At 43.4% G+C, this 22,402-nt stretch overlaps 1 protein-coding gene across 1 annotated transcript in view; it reads right to left on the bottom strand.

The window, feature by feature from the left end:
* The window catches only part of LOC118393628 (protein kinase C-binding protein NELL1-like), a 398,605-nt gene that overhangs the window by 354,546 nt on the left and 21,657 nt on the right, over window positions 1-22,402 (bottom strand). Inside the window, exon 4 of the mRNA XM_052461927.1 lies at window positions 11,813-11,983. Within this exon, the coding sequence (XP_052317887.1) occupies window positions 11,813-11,983 (171 nt within the window). The remainder of the gene's footprint in view (window positions 1-11,812; window positions 11,984-22,402) is intronic.

Below are 22,402 nucleotides of genomic sequence, written 5' to 3'. Positions count from 1 at the left end.
AGGTTAGTTAACTCTTGAGGTTCCTCGGTTTTCCACCAAATCCACTTTTAGTTTTAAAGCACGTCATTGCTGGAGCCAACTATAAAATTCATTACAATTCAATGTTCTGGTGCCGTTCTGGACATTTTTAATATTGATTGGGGACCTTCTTACTGAGCTATGCAATTATTTTTGAGGAATATCTGTATTGTGCTGTATTTTATTTGTTTTATATTGTATTACATTGTTTTGTTTGTCTGATGAAGTTGTATATGCGAAAGAGACAAACATCTAACCCTATTACAGGCGCTGAGTAACTGGCTTACTAGTGCTCTTCCATGCCGTCCCTAGGAGGGGCGAAGATCTTTGTGGGCTATACTCGGCCTTGTCTCAGGATGGTAAGATGGTGGATGACGATATCCCTCTCGTGGTGTGGGGGCTGTGCTTTGGCAAAGTGGGGGTTATATCCTGCCTGTTTTGCCCTGTCCAAGGGTATCATCGGACGGGCCACAGTGTCCCCCGACCCCTCCTGTCTCAGCCTCCAGTATTTATGCTGCAGTAGTTTGTGTCGGGGGGCTAGCGTCAGTCTGTTATATCTGGAGAATTTCTCCTGTCCTATTCGGTGTCCTGTGTGAATTTAAGTTTTTAATGAAATGAGAATGTTTCATTATAGAAACACAAAAAGTCCCTCCCTCCCTCCCAGTGAGGGTTTTTTGGAGTTTGAGTGTTTTGCTGTGGAGGGCTCTGTCCTAACTCTAGCTCTGTCCTAACAATACTGTGTCTTTATTCTGTCCTTGGTCTTTTCTTTCAATTGTATTTTCTATGGTGGAGGGTTAATGCACTATTTGTTTTAGCGGTATCCAGAGGTTTTTCCAAAGTTGTGGTGTGGTGTGCACAATGGCTTCTCAGCATAGCGCGGAGGAGACGCTGTCGATACGGCATGGATTCAGGTGTGTTCCTGAGAATGGAGTAAAAGTGGAGGAGGTTCTGCTTACAGTCGGTGAACATTATATCTGCTTCTAGAATGAACAAAGCTGTGGTTGTGTTCATGAAAAGAGCAAATTAGTGGAATATTTGTAAGGGGTGAGTTGGTGCCAATTTCACCTCTTTCGACCCCTTTAACAAGGGTAGTAGTTGCACATTGGCCCCGGTTTATTACGGATGATCAAATCAGGAAAGAGCTGAGTCGTTTGGTAAGTTTGCTATTGGGTTTCGTGTCGGCAGGTTTTCAGGCAGATGCCGTTAAGCACGTTGTTTCGTTCCGGAGGCAAGTGTTTATGTTTCTGAATAACACTGAGCAACACCTAAATGTGCATTTTAAAATTAGGCATGGGGAGTGGCTCTATGCAGGGTTTGCCATCACAGATAGTCTACGGTGTTTTGGGTGTGGGGATTTGGGGCATAAGAGTTTTGCTTGCCCACATAAAGGCTGTAGACAATTTGTAAGTCGCTCTGGATAAGAGCGTCTGCTAAATTACTTAAATGTAAATGTAAAATGTAAATGTGAGGGCACAAGTGCCAGTGGGGGAAATCAAGGTCAAGGTACAGGGGGCAATGAGATGCAGACAGCAGAAGCTGGGCCTAGTCATGCCAGGGATGTTAGTGTATTTTATGCTAGGCCTAGTCATGCCAGATATGGTGGTGTAGATGAGGCTGGGCCTAGTCAGGCTAGAGATGGTAGGGTAGCTGAGGCTGGGCCTAGTCATGTTATGGAGGGTGGTGTCGATGAGGCTGGGTCTTGTCAGGTTAGGCTGGTGGATGAGGAGAGTATTAGTGGGGACGTGTAAGAGACTAAGGGGGGATGTCAAGTGGTAAAGGAAAAGGGAGAGAAGAAAGGAGGTTGGAGAGGAGAGGCTGGTGTGGTCAAAGGCACCATGGAACCTTTTCTTGGTGCTGGGGGGGAGGCCCTGACCAGAGAGGAAGGGCAGGTGGTCAGGATGGGAGATTGAGATGAGGAGGAAAGTGAGTCTGAGGAAAAGTATGATGAGGTTTTTGTTCAGACTCCTCTTCTATGGGTCCGGAGCTGGCAGCCAGTCAAGCAAAGGGGTCAAATTACACATTGAGGGAACTGACAAGGTTCCTGAATGAGACCAAGGGGAAAAACATTTGTAAGATCATTACAACATGTTATGAAAAATGAGGGGCATGGTGTCCTCTCACCCAGGAAATTGTTTAGTTTGACACTTCAGACACTGTTTAGATGTGTATTTTCTTTCTGGCACTGGGGCTTTTTGAGCTTTGCTATTGCTCTTTCTTTGCTGGCTTTTCTCCCACTTCTTATGGAGACTCTTCAGGTAGGACTGCTCAGAATAAATGGTGCCAGATATGCAGGAAAGAGGAGTGTGTTGGGTGAATATGTAAAACCAAAAAAAGTACAGGTGTTGTTTCTGCAGGAGACGCATAGTGATGTGGTGAATGAAGTTGATTGGGGGCTCTCGTGGAAAGGGGCAAGTATGTTGAGCCATGGGACAAATTTTAGTGCAGGGGTGGCAGTCTATTTTGTACCGGGTCTGTCTGTAAAAATTCGCTTCTCAAAGGAGGTGTAGGTGTAGGCTGCTTGTTTTAAAAGCAGAAATTAACAACACGGGTTATGTCTTTATAAATGTGTATGCACCTAACACAGGGAGAGAGAGGGGGGTTGTATTTGGGTGTCTTAGACAGGAACTCTCACATGTAGCACCTGAGGAGATGCTGGTGGTCGGCGGGGACTGGAACTGTACAATGGATTTGACGAAAGACAGAAATGGGGAAGAGCCTCATTCAGTGGGTGTGTTAAGGGACATCATTAATCAGTTTGACCTAGGGGATGTTTGGAAAACTAAACACCCCAGCACGAGACAGTATACATGGGTGAAGGGTTTTGAGGCTAGGGTGAGTGCAGCCTGACATGATCATTTTTACATGTCCAGGAATCGGAGCAATCGGCTGTTGGGTGCTACCATTAACCCGGTGGGGTTTTCAGATCACCACATAACCATGGCTCAGCTGGCGATTTCACCAGGGCCCCGGTAGGCATCCTATTGGAAGTTTAATGTAAAGCTCTTACAAGATGCCACTTTTTGCTCAGGTTTCCAGACCTTTTGGGAAAGGTGAGGGCAGAAAAGTGAGGAGTATGAGTCTCTGAGCCAATGGTGGGATGTGGGAAAAGTCCAAATTTGTCTTCTGTCAACAGTCATCCTCAGAGGCTAGGAGAGTATTGAGGGAACTAGAGCATTGTATTAGTGAGATGGAGGTAGAGATGGTGGGGAAAGGCAATGTAGGCCTCCAGGCTAATTTAGCTAAATTACATAGGGACCTGGGTAGTTTTTTCCAGGTTAAAGCAAAGCGAACACTTGTAAGAGCTACATTCTCCATGCTCAAGGAGGTGGATGCTCCCAGCTCCTCCTCCTTTGGTTTGAAAAGACAGAGCTGTGAAGCCAAGTGTATGCATTGTCTATCTGGTCAGTTATATACACTAGCCATTGAGCCTTTTTTTGGGACTGCTATGCCGGAGACTGCAGGGAGTGCAGGGAGTGTGCTGGACAGGCATAGCAGTGTCAGTGTCATATGCAGATGACGTTTATGTGATGGTCAGGGATGGTCAGGGTATGCAGGCATGAGAAACCAGTCTGAAGGTGTATGAGGGAACTTCATCAGCTAAGGTAAACTGGGGCAAGAGTAACGCTCTGTTATGTGGGGCATGGGGGGATAGGGCCCCTCCTCTGCTTCCAGGGGGTTTGCAGTGGGCTTGTGAAGGGCTTAAAGTGTTGGGGGTGTACCTGGGTTCGGAGAGGTGGGTCAGGTAGAACTGGGAGGGGCTGTCACAGGCATTGGTGTCAAGACTGGCTAGGTGGAGGTGGCTCCTGTCCCAAGTGTCATGTAGAGGGAGGGTGCTGATAATCATCAGCACCCTCCCTCTACAATCAACCTCTACAAACCTCTATAATCATCCACAAAGGAGGACAAGGCCTGTTGGAACTGGAGAGCAGGATGGCTTCTTTCCGGCTAAAGGCAGTGCAGAGACTGCTGTACCATACTGATGTCGGCTGGAGGTTACCTGCATATGCAATGCTGAGGAGATCTGGCGGATTAGGGTTGGACCGGCAGCTGTACCTCATGAAGCTGGAGAGGCTGAGTACAGCAGGTCTCTCAGATTTTTACTCTGCAGTGCTGAGGGCCTGGCAACTGCTAAGGCCCACATGAAAAGGGGGTGTGGAGCCTGGGCTGTGGGTGTGGGAGGAGCCTTTTTTCCACAACCCAGTCATACCTTTGAGATCATTTCAGTCAGCCACCCTGCAGAGGCAACTGATGGCAGCGGGTTTAGAAAGGCTGAGTGACCTGCGACTGCTGGGAGAGGAGGGGTGGAAAACCCCGGAAGTCATGGCACAACAAACAGGAATAACATCTCTTAGGCTGCTGGAGAGATTCCTGGACTATCCTACCGATCCTTGACTTCGGCAATGTAATTTACAAAATAGCCTCCAACACTCTACTCAGCAAATTGGATGCAGTCCATCACAGTGCCATCTGTTTTGTCAGCAAAGCCCCATACACTACCCACCACTGCGACCTGTATGCTCTCGTTGGCTGGCCCTCGCTTCATATCCGTCGCCAAACCACTGGCTCCAGGTCATCTATAACTGGTTGCTAGGTAAAGCCCTGCCTTATCTCAGCTCACTGGTCACCATAGCATCACCCACCCGCAGCACACACTCCAGCAGGTATATTTCACTGGTCACCCCCAAAGCCAATTCCTCCTTCGGCCGCCTTTCCTTCCAGTTCTCTGCTGCCAATGACTGGAATGAACTGCAAGAATCACTGAAGCTGGAGACTCATATCTCCCTCCCTCACTAGCTTTAAGCACCAGCTGTCAGAGCAGCTCACAGATCACTGCACCTGTACATAGCCAATCTGTAAATAGCCCATCCAACTACCTCATCACCATATTGTTATTTATTTTGCTCCTTTGCACCCCAGTATCGCTACTTGCACACTCATCTTCTGCACACCTATCACCCAGTGTTTAATTTGCCATACTGTAATAATTTCGCCACTATGGCCTATTTGTTGTTTGGGTCACACTGCTTTGCTTTATCTTGGCCAGGTCACAGTTGCAAATGACAACTTGTTCTCAACTAGCCTACCTGGTTAAATAAAGGTTACAAAAAAAAAGAAGCCTGGTTCCTCTCTAGGTTTCTTCCTAGGTTCTTGCCTTTTTAGGGAGTTTTTCCTCGCCACTAAAGTTAGGGAACGTTGTAAAATAATTAGTATTCAACTTTATATTTATAGTTTTTATAAATAGATAAGATTTAGCATTAGAAGAAAGGATAATTATTGAAATAATACATCTTCAAATAAATGGAACTGGAACACAAAAGTACTAAAAGCCCCAAATTAGGTAGGAATTAACATGGTAGAGATCAAAACACACCAAACAGAGGACATAGAAGGCACAGTGTGTGGGTATGTGCGAGTGTATTGTGATGGAAAATGGGGTGTCTGTTTCTGTGTTTGGAAAAGTGTGGAGTTAAGTGAGTGAAAAATAAAAATGGTTGTAAATGCCATAGCCCATGTGTATCTGCGAGCAGAAGTTGTGACAGAGATATTTCAATTTTGTGCAGATATGGGATATAGTTTATTTATTTATTGTCCTATCATGATGGAACAGTTCCCAACCCTATACCCTAGACACCCACCTGAGCGACCTACACACCAAGGAGAACTGTAAGTAGCCTATACTGGGCTCCTGAGTGGTGCAGCGGTCTAAGGCACTGCATCTCACTGCTAGAGGAGTCACTACAGACCCTGGTTTGATTCCAGGCTGTATCACAACCGGCCATGATTGGGATTCCTATAGAGCAGTGCACAATTGGCCCAGCGTCACCTGGGTTTGGCCGGGGTAGGCCGTCATTGTAAATAAGAATTTGTTCGGAACTGACTTGCCTACTAAAATAAAGATAAATAAAAACTAAAATATACAGCAAAGACAGAAAGAGAAATGCGGTCACAGACCCACTAATGCAGCACTACTGCCCCTCAAGATTCTGAGCCTGTCTGGCAGGGTTGGTCTAACAATAGCAAAGCCCTCGGGTGGGTGAGCAAAATAATACAAGGAATTTCTCAAAGCTGCGAATGAATACCTTGATGACCTTATACATAGTCGGTGGAAATTCCCCCACCCAGGAAGTGACAGTGCTGGCAAACACTAGCTGCAGTAAGTAAGCCATTGGAAGGTGGTCACACTCGGACAATCAGAGAGGGGGCAAATCATTATGGCCCTGGTGTCACAAAATAATCAATAGGGCTGACTGCATAGAGATGCTTGGGAAAATGGTCACAATGGGGGACCAATGTGTCTGTGTGTTTCAGGGTAAGGGGGTGTATCTGAGCTCCATCAGCTAGGACTTGACATTGGTTAACCAAATCTCCCCATGGCTTCTCAAACAGCTACAGTCTTCTTTTGAATTGGGCTCGTGGATGGAACAACTGTTGAACATCTGAGCTTATGGTTGTTTCTGGGGGAATGGTGGGGAATGTGTGTGTGTGTGTGTGTATGTATCCCACATCTGTTGCTGTGGGGTAATGAGGTTTGGGACAATACAGGATAAATCACAATAATTATTTGCCAAAATAATGATTGCTTGCCAAACACAATTTAAAAATAATTACTGACTGCTGTTAGGGAAGTGCTCCCGCTGTGGGAACATCAATCAGCGGAAATTTCAAGTGCGCCACGTATAGTTTTTGATAAAACTCAAACTTTCATTAAAATGCACATACAATGTACTGAATTAAAGCTACACTCGTTGTGAATCTAGTTACCGAGTCAGATTTGTCAAATGCTTTTCGGCGAAAGCATGAGAAGCTATTATCTGATAGCATGTATCCCCCAAATACTGCACCGTCACCTAACGACAGATTTTGCGATAGCCAGGGGCTACTCAAAACGCAGAAATAAAATATAAAACATTCATTACCTTTGACAAGCTTCTTTCTTGGCACTCCTAGATGTCCCATAAACATCATTTTGGGTCTTTTTTCGATTAAATCGGTCCATATATAGCCTAGATATCGATCTATGAACACTGTGTGAACAACGGAAAAAAATTGCGTTTTATAACGTAACGTCATTTTTTTTAATTAAAAAAGTTGACGATAAACTTTCACAAAACACTTCGAAATACTTTTGTAATGCAACTTTAGGTATTAGTACACGTTAATAAGTGATACAATTGATCACGAGGCGATGTCAATTCTATAGGTGTCCTTCTTGAAATAATATCCGGAGAAATCTCAACCAAAACATCCAGTCGGGGACCGGAGGGAATCGGTTCCCTTGATTCGGTTTGACCAAGAAACAAAGCCTAGGCAAATGACAAGACTCTAGACATCGTTTGGAAGCTGTAGGTACTGCAACCTCGGCCTCATTTAATCCGGTTCACCTATAACAATTCCTGGAAGTCGCGCATGGATATTTTTGTCCATTTTCAGTGATCAGATTTTCCTGCACTTTTCGATGAAACGCACGTTCTGTTATAGTCACAGCCGTGATTTAACCAGTTTTAGAAACATCTGAGTGTTTCCTATCCACACATACTAATCATATGCATATACTATATTCCTGGCATGAATAGCAGGGCGCTGAAATGTTGCGCGATTTTTAACAAAAAGCTGCGAAAAGCTGCTTGAATTCTCAACTTCCCTAAGAGGTTTTAAAGGTAACAATCCTTTGTATGAACTGCCTACATTATTACACATATTATTAATTAATTGTGGAAAGAATTTAAGATATGCAATATTTGTTTTATCAAAAATGAGAGTGAATGGAGTGCTGCATCAGATGACCCGGCCTCCAATATCAAATGTTATAATTTACAAAGATTATTAAAATAAATGTATCAGAAATAGGACTGGTGGAGTTATGTCACATATGCAGCAAACACAAATATATGGACATTTCTACCCAAAATTACAACCAACTAATTGCACCATAACTGCAAAAATGGAAGAAGCAAGTGGGGGAGGGGGAGAAAGCAAGAAACTTGTCTGTCGGCCCTGCGTTAAAGACCAACATTGGTTAAAGAAGATTGTGATGAATAAAAATGTATACAAGTGTCATTTAAGGACCAAAAAATTGACAGCTGTGCCATACAGATTACAAACTAGTTGGGAAGAATTGTTTTTCAATGTACCGATTCCATGGTACATGGTTTATGAACTGACGCACAAAAGAACACCGGATTCAAAACAGAGTCTTTCATTTTAAATTATACACAATTCTTGCAACCAATAGAATGTTATATATGTCGGGGATACTACCCTCCCAGGTCTGCAGATTTTGCTGCAAAGAGACACTGTCCATATGTAGCTTGTTTTTGGTCGCAGGTTCAGGAACGGCTGAAGAATTGCAACATTTACATGGGGCTAACTCTGCAAATAGCACTTCTGGGTGATTTGAAAAGTCATAGTCAATCAATCAATTACAGGTCGACCGATTAATTAGGGCCATTTCAAGTTTTCATAACAATCTGTAATCTGCATTTTTGAACACCGATTATGGCCGATTACATTGCACTCCACGAGGAGACTGCGTGGAAGGCTGACTACCTGTTACGGGAGTGCAGCAAGGAGCCAAGGTAAGTTGCTATCTAGAATTAAACTTATCTTATAAAAAACAATCAATCTTAACATGATAATACTAGTTTATCTAGCTTGTCCTGCGTTGCATATAATCAATACAGTGCCTGTTAATTTATCATCAAATCACAGACTACTTTGCCAAACGGGTGATGATTTAACAAGTGCAATTGTGAAAAAAGCACTGTCGTTGCACCAAAGTGTACCTAACCATAAACATCAATGCCTTTCTTAAAATCAAGACAGAAGTATATATTTTTAAACCTGCATATTTTAACTTGGGAAATTGTATCACTTCTCTTGCGTTCTGTGCAAGCAGAGTCAGGGAATATGCAGCAGTTTGGGCATCCTGGCTTGTTGCGAACTGTGTGAAGACCATTTCTCCCTAACAAAGACCATAATTAATTAGCCAGTATTGTACATAATTATGACATAACATTGAAGGTTGTGCAATGTAACAGCAGTATTTACACTTAGGGATGCCATCCGTTTGATAAAATACGGAACGGTTCCGTATTTCACTGAAAGAATAAACATTTTGTTTTCGAAATGATAGTTTCTGGATTTGACCATATTAATGACCTACGGCTCGTATTTCTGTGTGTTATTATATTATAATTAAGTCTATGATTTGATATTTGATAGAGCAGTCTGACTGAGCGGTGGTAGGCAGCAGCAGGCTCATCAGCATTCATTCAAACAGCACTTTCCTGCATTTACCAGCAGCTCTTCGCTGTGCTTCAAGCATTGCGCTGTTAATGACTTCAAGCCTATCAAATCCCGAGATTAGGCTGGCAATACTATAGTGCCTATAAGAACATCCAATAGTCAGAACTATATGAAGTACAAATGGTATAGAGAGAAATAGTCCTATAATTCCTATAATAACTACAACCTAAAACTTCTTACCTGGGAATATTGAAGACTCCTGTTAAAAGGAACCACCAGCTTTCATATGTTCTCATGTTCTGAGCAAAGAACTTAAACGTAAGCTTTTTTACATGGCAAATATTGCACTTTTACTTTCTTATCCAACACTTTGTTTTTGTTGGATGGGGAGCGTCACTGCACAGCTATTTTCAGGTCTCTCCAGAGATGTTAGTTCGGGTGCATGTCCGGGCTCTGGCTGGGCCACTCAAGGACATTCAGAGACTTGTCCTGAAGCCACTCCTGCATTGTCTTGGCTGTGTACTTAGGGTCGTTGTCCTGTAGGAAGGTGAACCTTAGCCCCAGTCTGAGGTCCTGAGCGCTCTAGAGCAGGTTTACATCAAGCATCTCAATTCAAGAGGCGTTTATCAGACACACTACAGTACCATTGCTGTTGCTCTACCCAACTCTGTCTCTGTCTCTCCCTTGCTCTCTCACTTTCTCCCAGGCTCTCTCTCTCTCATTATCTCTCTCTCTCCCAGAATGTCCTCATTTTTAAGACTTTAGAATTCTCTCTCTGTCTCTTTCTCTCTCTCCCAGAATATCCTCATTTTTAAGACCTGGATCGAATCCAGGCTGCATCACATCCGGCCGTGATTGAGAGTCCCATAAAGCGGTGCACAATTGGCCCAAAGTCGTCTGGGTTTGGCCGGAGTAGGCCATCATTGTAAATAATAATTTGTTCTTAACTGACTTGCCTAGTTAAATAAATGTAAAAAAAAAAAAAAAACTTTGCTCTGCTCATCTTTCCCTCAATCCTGACTAGTCTCCCAGACCCTGCAGCTGAAAAATATCCTCACAGCATGATACTTCCTCCACCATGCCTCAGCATAGGGATGGTGCCAGGTTTCCTCCACATGTGACACTTGGCATTCAGGGCAACGCGGAGTGTCTGGATACAGCCAATAGCCGTGTTGTACTGGCCATATACCACAAACCCCTGAGGTGCCTTATTGTTATTATGAACTTTATTTGTCACATGCGCTGAATACAACAAGTGTAGACCATACCGTGAAATGCTTACTTACACGCCCTTAAATCCAACATTGCAGTTAATTTTATTCACCAAATAAACTAAAGTAAAAAAGAATAAACATTAACACAACATAACTATAACGAGGCCATACACAGGGGGTACTGATCCCGGGTCAGTGTGCAGGGATACATGTTATAGGTAATTTGTACATGTAGGTAGGGGTGAAGTGACTATGCATAGATAATAAACAGTGAGTAGCAGCAGTGTACAAAACAAATGGAGATGGGGGGTCAATGTAATAGTCAGTTGGCCATTTGATGAATTGTTCAGCAGTCTTATGGCTTGGGGGTAGAAGCTGTTAAGGAGCCTTTTGGTACTAGACTGTATATATATTTAAATCTGACAACTTGGGGGGGGGGTGCTCACGCATATGTGCATGTGCATAAGCATGTAGATGTGTAGATGTGACACGAATACAGAACCCTACAGTCTACAGCTTGCCTCTCTTACCCCATACTGTCTGCAGCCTGTCACCAGAGCAACAATAGTCAAATAGTTTACAAATATTTACCTTGATGAGCTCACAGAGCTTATCAGTGGTGTCACTTCTCTGGGAAACTTGTGACACTCGCTGAATGCTCAAAGGGGATGTGGCAATGGGAGACAGCTGGAAATATCACAGCCTCTCAACATGCCCCTGTGTGAGTGTGTGTGTGTGTGAGTGTGTGTGTGTGAGTGAAAGGTAAAGGGGGATACCTAGTCAGTTGTAACACTGAATGCCTTCAACTGAAATGTGTCTTCCGCATTTAACCAGACCCCTCTGAATCAGAGAGGTGTGGGGGGGGGCTGCCTTAATCGACATCCACGTCTTCGGCGCCCAGTGAACAGTGGGTTAACTGCCTTGAGTTTGTGTGTGTGGTGGAAGCTGTGGTGCTTGTGTGTATACATATGTGTACGTGTGTGCGTGACCTACTGCATGTGCACAAGTGCATTAGTGTACGTGTGTAGGTGTTTGTGCATCCACCTGTGAGTTTCTACAGTGTTAGTTCACAGCAGTATCAGGGGTTTCACCTCTGGTAACATCCTGCCAGCAAAGACACCATTTTAGGCTAAAGGTGACATGAGTGATGCCAGTCAAGCTGGTTCAAGCTGATGCTTCCATTACCTGACTTTCAGTCTGTAATACTGCTTGTACTTGTAGGTAGTATGGAGTGTACTTGTAGCACTAATGGAGATGGCTAGATTGTATGTTAACCAATAGGTGTGTGTGCATGCATACGCATACATGTGTTTACGCCTGTGTGTGTATTTTACCTGTTGCAGTCGACATGCAGCAATAGGTGTGTAGCGCTGATGGAAAGGGCTATCTTGTGCCACTGGCCATCGGCTAGTCGGTAGGGGAAGGACTCTGAGCGAGGCTTGCCTTTGTAGCGGTAGTGGTAGCGGATCTCCTCCCTCAGCCCACTGCTCTCCAGCTCAAAGTAACTGCAACGGAGGAGAGGGCGAAGGTTACAGGCAGAGTTCAGAGATCACTGAAGCGCTTGCAGCCCCTGAGAAATATGGAGAAGGATTTAGCTTGGGGTCATGAGGTTATGCAACGAGGGAATGTGGTGTGTTAATATTCAACATGCATAGCCTACCCGTCAAAAGTTTTAAAACACCTTCTCATTAAAGGGTTTTTCTTTATTGTGTACGTTGACTATGAAATAACTATGAAATAACACATATGGAATCATGTAGTAACCAAAAAAGCGTTAAACAAATCGAAATAAATTTGATATATGAGATTCTTCAAATAGCCACCCTTTGCCTTGATGACAGCTTTGCACACTCTTGGCATTCTCTCAACCAGCTTCATGAGGTAGTCACCTGGAATGCATTCAAGTACCTTCTTAAAAGTTCATTTATGGATTTTCTTTCCTTCTTAATGTGTTTCAGCCAATTAGTTTGGTTGTGACAAGGTAGGGGGGGGTATACAGAAGGTAACCCTATTTGGTATAAGACCAAGTCCATATTATGGCAAGAACAGCTCAAATAAGCAAAGATAAATGACAGTCCATCATTACTTCAAGACATGAAGGTCAGTCAATATGGAACATTTCAAGAACTTTGGAAGTTTCTGCAAGTGCAGTCGCAAAAACCATCAAGCGCTATGATGAAACTGGCTCTCACGAGGACCGCCACAGGAAAGGAAGACCCAGAGTTACCTCTGCTGCAGAGTTCATAAGAATTACCAGCCTCAGAAATTGCAGTCCAAATCTCAACATCAACTGTTCAGAGGAGAATGTGTGAATCAGCCCATCATGGTTGAATATCTGCAAAGAAACCACTAATAGAAGGACACCAATAATAAGAAGAGACTTGCTTGGGCCAAGAAACACAAGCAATGGATATTAGACTGGTGGAAATCTGTCCTTTGGTCTGGAATCCAAATGGGAGATTATTGGTTCCAACCGCCGTGTCTTTGTGAGACGTGGTGTGGGTGAACAGATGATCTCCGCATGTGTATTTCCCACCGTAAAGGATGGAGGAGGTGGTGTTGTGGTTAGGGTGTGCTTTACTGGTGACACCGTCTAATTTATTTAGAATTCAAGGCACACTTAACCAGCATGGCCACCAAAGCATTCTGCAGCGATACGCGATCCCATCTGGTTTGAGCTAAGTGGGACTTTCATTTGTTTTTAAACAGGACAATGACCCAACACACCTCCAGGCTGTGTAAATGGTATTTTACCAAGAAGGAGAGTGATGGAGTGCTGCATCAGATGACCTGGCCTCCACAATCCCTGACCTCAACCCAATTGAAATGGTTTGGGATGAGTCGGACCGCAGAGTGAAGGAAAAGCAGCCAACAAGTGCTCAGCATATGTGGGAACTCCTTCAAGACTGTTGGAAAAGCATTCCAGGTGAAGCTGGTTGAGAGAATGCCAAGAGTGTGCAAAGCTGTCATCAAGGCAAATGGTAGCTATTTGAAGAATCTCAAATATAAAATATATTTTGAATTGTTTAACACTTTTTTTGGTTACTACATGATTCCATATGTTATTTCATAGTTTTGATGTCTTCACTATTATTCTACAATGTATAATATAGTCTAAATAAAGAAAATACTTGAATGAGTAGATGTTCTAGATGTTCTTTTGACCTGTAGTGTACATTCAACTGTATGCAATATTTTTGTGAAGGCAATAGGGTAATGGGCAACTTGGAGCTGTTTGTTATCATAATGACTGATTTAAAACAAGTGAAAAAAGTATTTAATACAAACATCAAGAGGAAAACAAGCCAGATAATAACGCGTATGGCAAAATAATAATCTAAAAAGACATTCAAGGTTCGGCTGACAGGAGAAGAGGAAAGTAGAGAAAAAAAAACAGGAGAGAAGAGAACCAAAGAGAACAGAACCAAAGAAAACAAATGGTCTGAAGAGAACTGACAAGAAGAGTCTGCTGTCTGTCTGAAGAACAAGAAAATTTGAAGAAAAACATTTAAAAGGACAGCAGGAGTGGTGCAAAGGCAAAGCAGAAGAGAGAGTCAGCACCCAGAGGAGAATGAGAGGAGGAGTGTGGGAGTGTGTCTCTGAAGCCGTCTGTCTCTAAACCTGTCCAGCATTGCACACACAGGGAGGAGCGGCACCATAAACCTTCAATGGGGCGTAATGACCCAGGCCCAATCATCTCCTTACCCCCTGCACTCCGGCTCTGATCAGCCACGCTAAATTAAGAGCCAGGAGGCCACAGCCAGCACCCAGGGAACCGTAGCCAGCCAGCCGTGACATTTCTGTTTCCTCAAAAACTTCAGCACACTGTCCCCTTGAAACAACAACCATTTTCCCGTTTCTAATCTCCAGAGTCCACCACACACGCAAATGCACATATGTACACAGACACGCACACATACACACACAGGGTTCCAACTCTCACACACACATCAGCCCAGCCAGGCCCCATCCATATTTATGCCCAGTGAGGATACAACCAACTCGCTAGGTAGAATGCCAAGTGAGGCTCCATTCTGGGAAGCTGGATTTATCCCTCTCCCAATTCTCTGTTTGCCGAAAAACTGAGAGCAGCTCGTGATAGCTATCCCAAACAGTACTGGCATGCAACACACAGAATAATAATGTATATGGCCGTGGATTCAATGGGCTGTTGATCAAACGAAGGGAGATTAACTCAAATATGACGTGAATGAATTAAGTTGTAAACCCTCAGTGTGTCTGCATCCTAAATGGAACCCTATTCCTTATATAACACACTACTTTTGACCAGGGCCCACAGGAAGTGCACTAAATAGGAAAGAGGGTGCCATTTGGGACGTAAACCGTGTGACTGAACACTTCCGAAGTCATGTGATGATCCTGTTCCCACTTTAATGTTCAGGAGCTGTTCCAGAGAAACAGACAGACCTCAACGTTTAAGAGCCACCATTAAATCAACACATGTACTCTGTACCCAGGCAACTGCCATCTCTAAGAGATCACCAACCTCATTGCTGGGCAATACAACAACCATTCACATGCATTCAAATCTGCCTGCATTTTCATTCGTGGCAGGCATCTATTCATGAAGGGATTAATCAGGACCAGAACCTGCCTAATCCAGGTTCATTCATTCACAAGGCCAGCGGGTAACATTTGGCATGTGATGTCTTAATTATGCCTAGTAAAAGGGGTGGCAGGTGGTCTAGAGGTTAGAGCATTGTGCCAGTAACCGAAAGGTTGCTGGATTGAATCCCCAAACTGACAAGGTAAAAATCTGTCATCCTGCCCCTGAGCGAGACAGTTAACCCACTGTTCCCGGGGCGCCGAAGACGTGGATGCTGATTATGGCAGCCCTCCGCAACTCTCTTATTCAGATGGGTTGGGTTAAATGTGGAAGACACATTTCAGTTGAATGCATTCAGTTGTACCACTGACTAGGTATCCTTCATTCCCTAAACTGGTTTTCTGTCTGACAAGATGTCATACAACCAGATTACAACCAACTGGTCCATTAGATTACAACCAGGTATCGATGCATTTTTTGCTATCAAGACATCTTGGGAAAGATATCATATTTTGGTTATCTGGTTGCAACACAGACATTAGCAAAACTTCCGCAGCTTTGCACACTCTTGGCATTCTCTCAACCAGCATCTTGAGTTAGTTACCAAAAATGAATTTCAATTAACAGGTGCGCCTTGTTAAAAGTTAATTTGTTGAATTTCCTTCCTTCTTAATGCATTTGACCCTTTCAGTTGTGTTGTGACAAGGTAGGGGTGGCATACAGAAGAAAAACAGCCAACAAGTGCTCAGCATATGTGAGAACTCCTTCAAGACTGTTGGTAAAGCATTCCAGGTGAAGCTGGTTGAGAGAATGCCAAGAGTGTTCAAAGCTGTCATCAGGTGGCTACTTTAAAGAATCTAAAATACAGTACCAAAAATATGGAAAAACCCTTGAATGAATGCGTGTCCAAACTTTTTTGAACCTGAAAACACTTTCTAAACGTTTATATTTTATATTTTTTGCATTAACATATTGTGGCATGGAATGTATGTCACGATTATCAGCCAAAGAGCCGATTCCAACTGACTCTCTACAAGTAATCCTACTTTTTAGATGCGTTTTGTTTGAACGATAGCGGCAGAAAATGAATTATGTTTAATCAACTGCCCAACGACCAGATTGACCGGAATGGTTGGTAGTGGAAAGACATAGGAAGAAGAGAGATCATGATACAGAAAGCAGCAGAGCATCTAGTAAAGAAAGCATAAAGAGGGCCAAGGTAGGAAGCAAGAGTAATGATGTGTTGGAGTGGAAAGTGGTGAAAGTGTTTGATGAGACCACAGGGCCTCACTTACATCCTATCCGACTAAATAATGCTGTAAAGAAAGAGGTAGGTGAAGTGAAATGAGCTCGGTTCATTGGAAATGGTATATTGTTAATATTGTGTGGTAGCCAGGCTCAGCAAGAGAAGATTCTGAAAATGGAAAAGCTTAAAGGGAAGAAGATTAAAAGCCATGTCCCTGGTGCTTATGGTAGATTGAGGGGAGTCATCACTGGGGTCCCAATATCTATCTCCAAGGATGATATCAAAGAAAATGTGAAGGGAGGCAGAATGATTGAGGCCAAAAGGTTGATCAGTAGGAAAGAGGGTCAAAGAAGTGAAAGCTTATCAGTGATGATGAGGTTTGAGAAGGTCTTGCCGGGAAAAGCACAGATAGGATTCCTTAGTTTCAATGTTAGAGAATTAGTCCCATATGCACTGCATTGTTTTAAATGCCAAATAACGGACGTAGCTGCTCAGTGTAAAGGAAAGAAAATATGTGCCAAGTGTGGAGGTGCACAGGATTACGGTGAATGTGGAAGAAATGTGAAGGTTAAGTGCTGTAATTGTGGGGGGGGACGACAAAGTGCAGCATTTGGTGGATGCCAGGTATAGAGAGAGGCTAGAGAGGCTGAGAGATATAGGATCAGTCATGGTGTATTATAATGCAGAGGCCGTAAAACATATTGGTAGAACTATTATCACACCGTTATCATCAGCATCGCTAACTGGCTACGGTGATAGACAATGTGCGCAACCCACAGAAAGGGGCATCCCATGTCGTTGCTTCTTTAGAAAGTTGCAGGAAATATGAATCACCAATGCATTATTTTCATATCTTGTGAGAAACGTGAACAAATCAATACATTTTATTTTAAGTTCAAAATATTGAATCAATCTTATAAATTCATATTTTTGAATATTGCTGAAATCTGTTTCAATGTCTGGATCCAATCATTCCGTCCTCATTCTTCATGTAGGGCCGTACGATACCATTACGATACCAGTTATGTTAGGTAGTCTGTCCAAGAGAGAGTATAAAATATGTCACAATGACATTATTTTAAAAAATTGTACCCGTTGGGAGATACATTGCACAAAATTAGTATATTTATTTAAACACAATAGCCAACATACAGTGTAGGACGTTTCTCGTGAATAAGCTTTTTCAACAGTATATAACTATAGCCTTTACTGTGAGGTGCTAATTTGTATTTCATTTCACTACATGTTAATCTTAAAAGCCCATACATTATATACCATTAAAGGTATGCTCCTAAGAGGAGATGGAGGAGATACACTTCAAAACCCATCATCACCATCGAATGAATGACCCCTGTTACTCTTCAACTGTTTCCATAGCAACCATTGCTCCCTCCTGTGCGAGAAATCGTGTTACCCTTAAACAATTAAGTCAGAGCAAATGAACTAGCATTACTGGGGAGTGTTATTATTCTGCATTTACAGACATCAAAGACAGGGTTTCTGATTCAATCAGCGGGATTGTCTGAATATGGGCCAGTAATTAAAAATAAAGATACAATAGATGTTTATATATATATATATATATATATATATATATATATATATATATATATATATATATATATATATTACTGTATATATCCCAAACAGAAGCCATGGATTACATGCGATATCTGCTGCCGCTTTCAAAAGAGCGGGACTCTAACCCGAAAGCGTATAAGAGAACAGTTCATCTGATGCAGCACTCCATCACTCTCCTTCTTGGTCAAATAGCCCTTACCCAGTCTGGAGGTATGTTTTGGGTCATTGTCCTGTTGAAAAACAATGATAGTCCCACTAAGCCCAAACCAGATGGGATGGCGTATTGCTGCAGAATGCTGTGGTATCCAAGCTAGTTAAGTGGTCTTGAATTCAAAATAAATTACAGACAGTGTCACCGGAAAAGCATCCCCACACCATCACACCTCCTCCTCAATGCTTCATGGTGGGAACCACACATGCAGAGATCATCCGTTCACCTACTCTGCGTCTCACAAAGACATGGCGGTTAGAACCAAAAATCTCAAATCTGGACTCATCAGACCAAAGGACAGATTTCCACTGGTCAAATGTCCATTGCTAGTGTTTCTTGGCCCAAGCAAGTCTCTTCTTCTTATTGGTGTCCTTTGGTAGTGGTTTCTTTGCAGATGTGTCTGTTACTTGAACTCTGTGAAGCATTTATTTGGACAACAATCTGAGGTGGGGTTAACTCTAATGTATCCTCTGCAGCAGAGGTAACTGTGGTGTTCCTTTCCTGTGGCGGTCCTCATGAGAGCCAGTTTCATCATAGCACTTGATGGTTTTAGCAACTGCACTTGAAGAAACTTTCAAAGTTCTTGAAATTGTCCGTATTGACTGACCTTCATGTCTTAATAATGTAATGATGGACTTTCTTTTCTCTTCTTGCCATAATATGGACTTGGTCTTTTACTAAATAAGGTTATTTTATTTTATGCATATCACCCCTACGTTGTCACAACACAACTGATTGTCTCAAACGCATTAACTTTTAACAAGGCACACCTGTTCATTCTAATACATTCCAGGTGACTAACTTATGAAGCAGGTTAGGAAAATGCTGAGAGTGTGCAAAGCTGTGTAATGGGAATTTTAATGTTTGTGCTATTTATATACTGTTCTATAAACCAATTTCTGTGTTCATGCAAGTGGCTGACTGTAAAAATCACACCTATCAGTAGATGCAATTTGGCAGTACACCCAAATGTTGTTTTAAGAACAAACAAAATATATCTCAGTTTAGAGAGGAGAAGCCTCGTGAGGTGTTGGTCTGTCACATTATGAAACAGTATTGGTCAGTCACATGAATGAAACAAAACGGTATTGATTAATTAATTATGCTAAATCATGCAAATATAACTTGTGTATAGCCGTATAAAAGACAACTGTTGGGACTGCCCGAGGAGAGCTCCTGATTGACATGTGTACTATGGTGCATTGAGTTGGTTGGAACTTATCCAGCGCGCTGTTAATAAAATATGATTCATTTGAGATTGACTGAGTGTCCGTGTATGAGAATTTTTCCACAACAATTTGGCGTCAAGAACAGAAGGATTGATTCCACGTGCGGAGGGTCTCCCAAGTTGCACAGTGGTCTAAGGCACTGCATCACAGTTATGAAAACTTAGGACACTAAAGAGGCCTTTCTACTGACTCTGAAAAACACCAAAAGGAAGATGCCCAGGGTCCCTGCTCATCTGCGTGAACGTGCATTAGGAATGCTGCAAAGAGACATGAGGACTGCAGATGTGGCCAGGGCAATAAATTGCAATGTCGGTACTGTGAGACGCCTAAGACAAAGCTAAATGGAGACAGGACGGACAGCCGATTATCCCAGCAGTGGCAGACCACGTGAAACAACACCTGCACAGGATCGATACATCCGAACATCACACCTGCGGGACAGGTAAAGAATGACAACAACTGCCCGAGTTACACCAGGATTGCACAATCCCTTCATCCGTGCTCAGACTGTCCGAAATAGGCTGAGAGAGGCTGGACTGAGGGCTTGTAGGCCTGTTGTAAAGGCAGGTCCTCACCAGACATCACCGGCAACAACGTCGCTTCTGGGCACAAACCCACCGTCACTGGACCAAACAGGACTGGCAAAAAGTGCTCTTTACTGATGAGTCACGATTATGTCTCAGCAGGGGTGATGGTCGGATTCGCGTTTATCGTTGAAGGAATAAGCGTTACACCGAAGTCTGTACTCTGGAGCGGGATCGATTTGGAGGTGGAGGGTCTGTCATGGTCTGGGGCGGTGTGTCACAGCATCATCAGACTGAGCTTGTTGTCATTGCAGGCAATCTCAACTCTGTGGGATACAGGGAAGACATCCTTCTCCCTCATGTGGTACCCAACCTGCAGGCTCATCTTGACATGACCCTCCAGCATGACAATGCCACCAGCCATACTGTTCGTTCTGTGCGTGATTTCCTGCCAGACAGGAATGACAGTGTTCTGCCATGGCCAGTGAAGAGCCCCGATCTAAAATTCCATTGAGCATGTCTGGGACCTGTTGGATCGGAGGGTGAGGGCTAGGGTCGTTCCCCCCAGAAATGTCCGGGAACTTGCAGGTGCCTTGGTAGAAGAGTGGGGTAACATCTCACAGCAAGAACTGGCATCTTATGTTCATACAAATATTTACACATGTTAAGTTTGCTGAAAATAAATTCAGTTGACAGTTAGAGAACGTTTCTTTTTTTGCTGAGTTTATAAACTGTGACTCAGTCAAATAATTGAAATGGTTGCATCTTGCATTTATACTTTTGTTCAATATCATTGTAACATATGAACCTTGCAGCAGTTGTAAGGCAACTGTAAATCATAAGGCAAGGAAGGTTGATGTACTCCGTGTAGATTTCTATACAGGTCTTTGTGATCCAATGATGAAAGCTCCATATCATTGAAAATATACTAGTAGATTTACCAAATATTCACAGGCAATAGCCCAAAACATATAGCCTTTGTATCAGGCTTAACCTGTCCCATCTGAATGGACACTTGTAGTGTATATAAAATGATGGGAGACGGAGTGCTGGTTTGAAGCGCAGGACACATCAGGTGTTTATTGTAAAGGACCACAGGAGGAAGCAGGTAGCTGGGTCCAGGGGCTGGCAGATGTTCATACATGGAGGTTCAAAAAGGCAACAGTACAGGCAGGGTAAAGGCTAGTAATGTCGTCTGGGAGATCAGGCAATAGGTTGATAGCAGGAAATCCGATAGGCTAAAGTACAGGCAGGGAATAGGCAGAAGGCATCAACTATCATACACAGGCGGATTCAATTGCGGGAAAACCAGTGCTCCGACTAGAAGTGTGTCACAAACCAAACAATACCTCACATTGATGGGGTGCAAAGAACTGAACTAAATAGGTGTGATAATGACATACAGGTGTGTGAACAGGTGATCAGAATTCAGGTGATTGAGATCTGGAGAGTGAGCTGTGTTCAGGGGGATCTACAGTATGTGTTTGAGAGTGTGAGCTGGAAAGTGGGTTGGAACTTGAGATGCATTCAGGGGATCTACGTGTTTGAGAGTGTGAGTTAGAAGCAGACATTACAGGTCGAGGGCAAGACTGTACAGCCTCCCCTTGAGAAACCACATTGAATCTGTCTAGCAGGAGCTCAAACAGGTAGGTCTGCATTTTATAAGCACTTGGCCCCCTGGACCATACAATTACCCAATTGGAAACCAAGCTGGTTCTACAATGTAAAAGGCTATTTCTATATTTATTGCTACATTCCTACATTCTTCTTACTCAGACTTAATGAGTATTAATGATATTTCAACTCATGCATACATAAAAAAAATCTCTCTTATTCAATGTTCTGACTTCAAAGCGTGGAGCGCAGACCACGTTGCCTATTTCTATGTGCACTGAGGCGCGCAGCCTCCTACTATGCACATGAATGAAGTGGCTATCCTCAGCAAGCCAATTTCAATTCTGCCTGAACTTATTGTGAAAACTGAAAATTGGAACTGTCTCGTTCTCAACTCCTGTGACTGGACGCTGCTCAAGCTTGTCGTCTGTCCCTATCCGAATGGCCTGTGCCAAGGAACTTTCCTACCAAGGAAGTCGTCTCCATCTGCTTCTCCTCCTCCATCTTGTGGTGGAGTAGATGGAGAACATCAAGAGGTTTTGTTCCAATAGTGCTGGTCCCGTGTCACAAGTTGTGCAAACCGAAGGCAGTGGCATGCTGCTAAATGGATTAGAGTGTCTGCAAGAGGTCTGGAGCAGATCAAGATGAAGAATAGCTTCGCCGCCCTGGTGCCTGATCTACCTCTGCCTTCATTGCTGGATCTGCCTGTATCTGTGACAGCTGTGCTGACTCCATCTGCGCTGACTCCAACAGCGGCCTCGTCGTCGAGTTTGTCTCCTTTTCCTCACTCTGGATCTGACGGGGCTCTCCCTGCTGTGGCATGTCTGGACCTACTACCGGGAGCTGCGGGCGTACGCTATCCTGCTTCTCGTGGGCCTGTGAAAGGTTCCATGAAATGTGTGAGGGTTGGAATTGGGTGGACTTCTCCATCCCCTTCTCCGGCCGTTGTATT

The sequence above is a fragment of the Oncorhynchus keta genome, chromosome 14 (genome assembly GCF_023373465.1).
Source record: "Oncorhynchus keta strain PuntledgeMale-10-30-2019 chromosome 14, Oket_V2, whole genome shotgun sequence".
In the NCBI taxonomy this organism is placed as follows: domain Eukaryota; kingdom Metazoa; phylum Chordata; class Actinopteri; order Salmoniformes; family Salmonidae; genus Oncorhynchus; species Oncorhynchus keta.
Note: the sequence above shows the minus strand (reverse complement) of the source record. Positions and strands in the feature narration are given on the sequence as shown.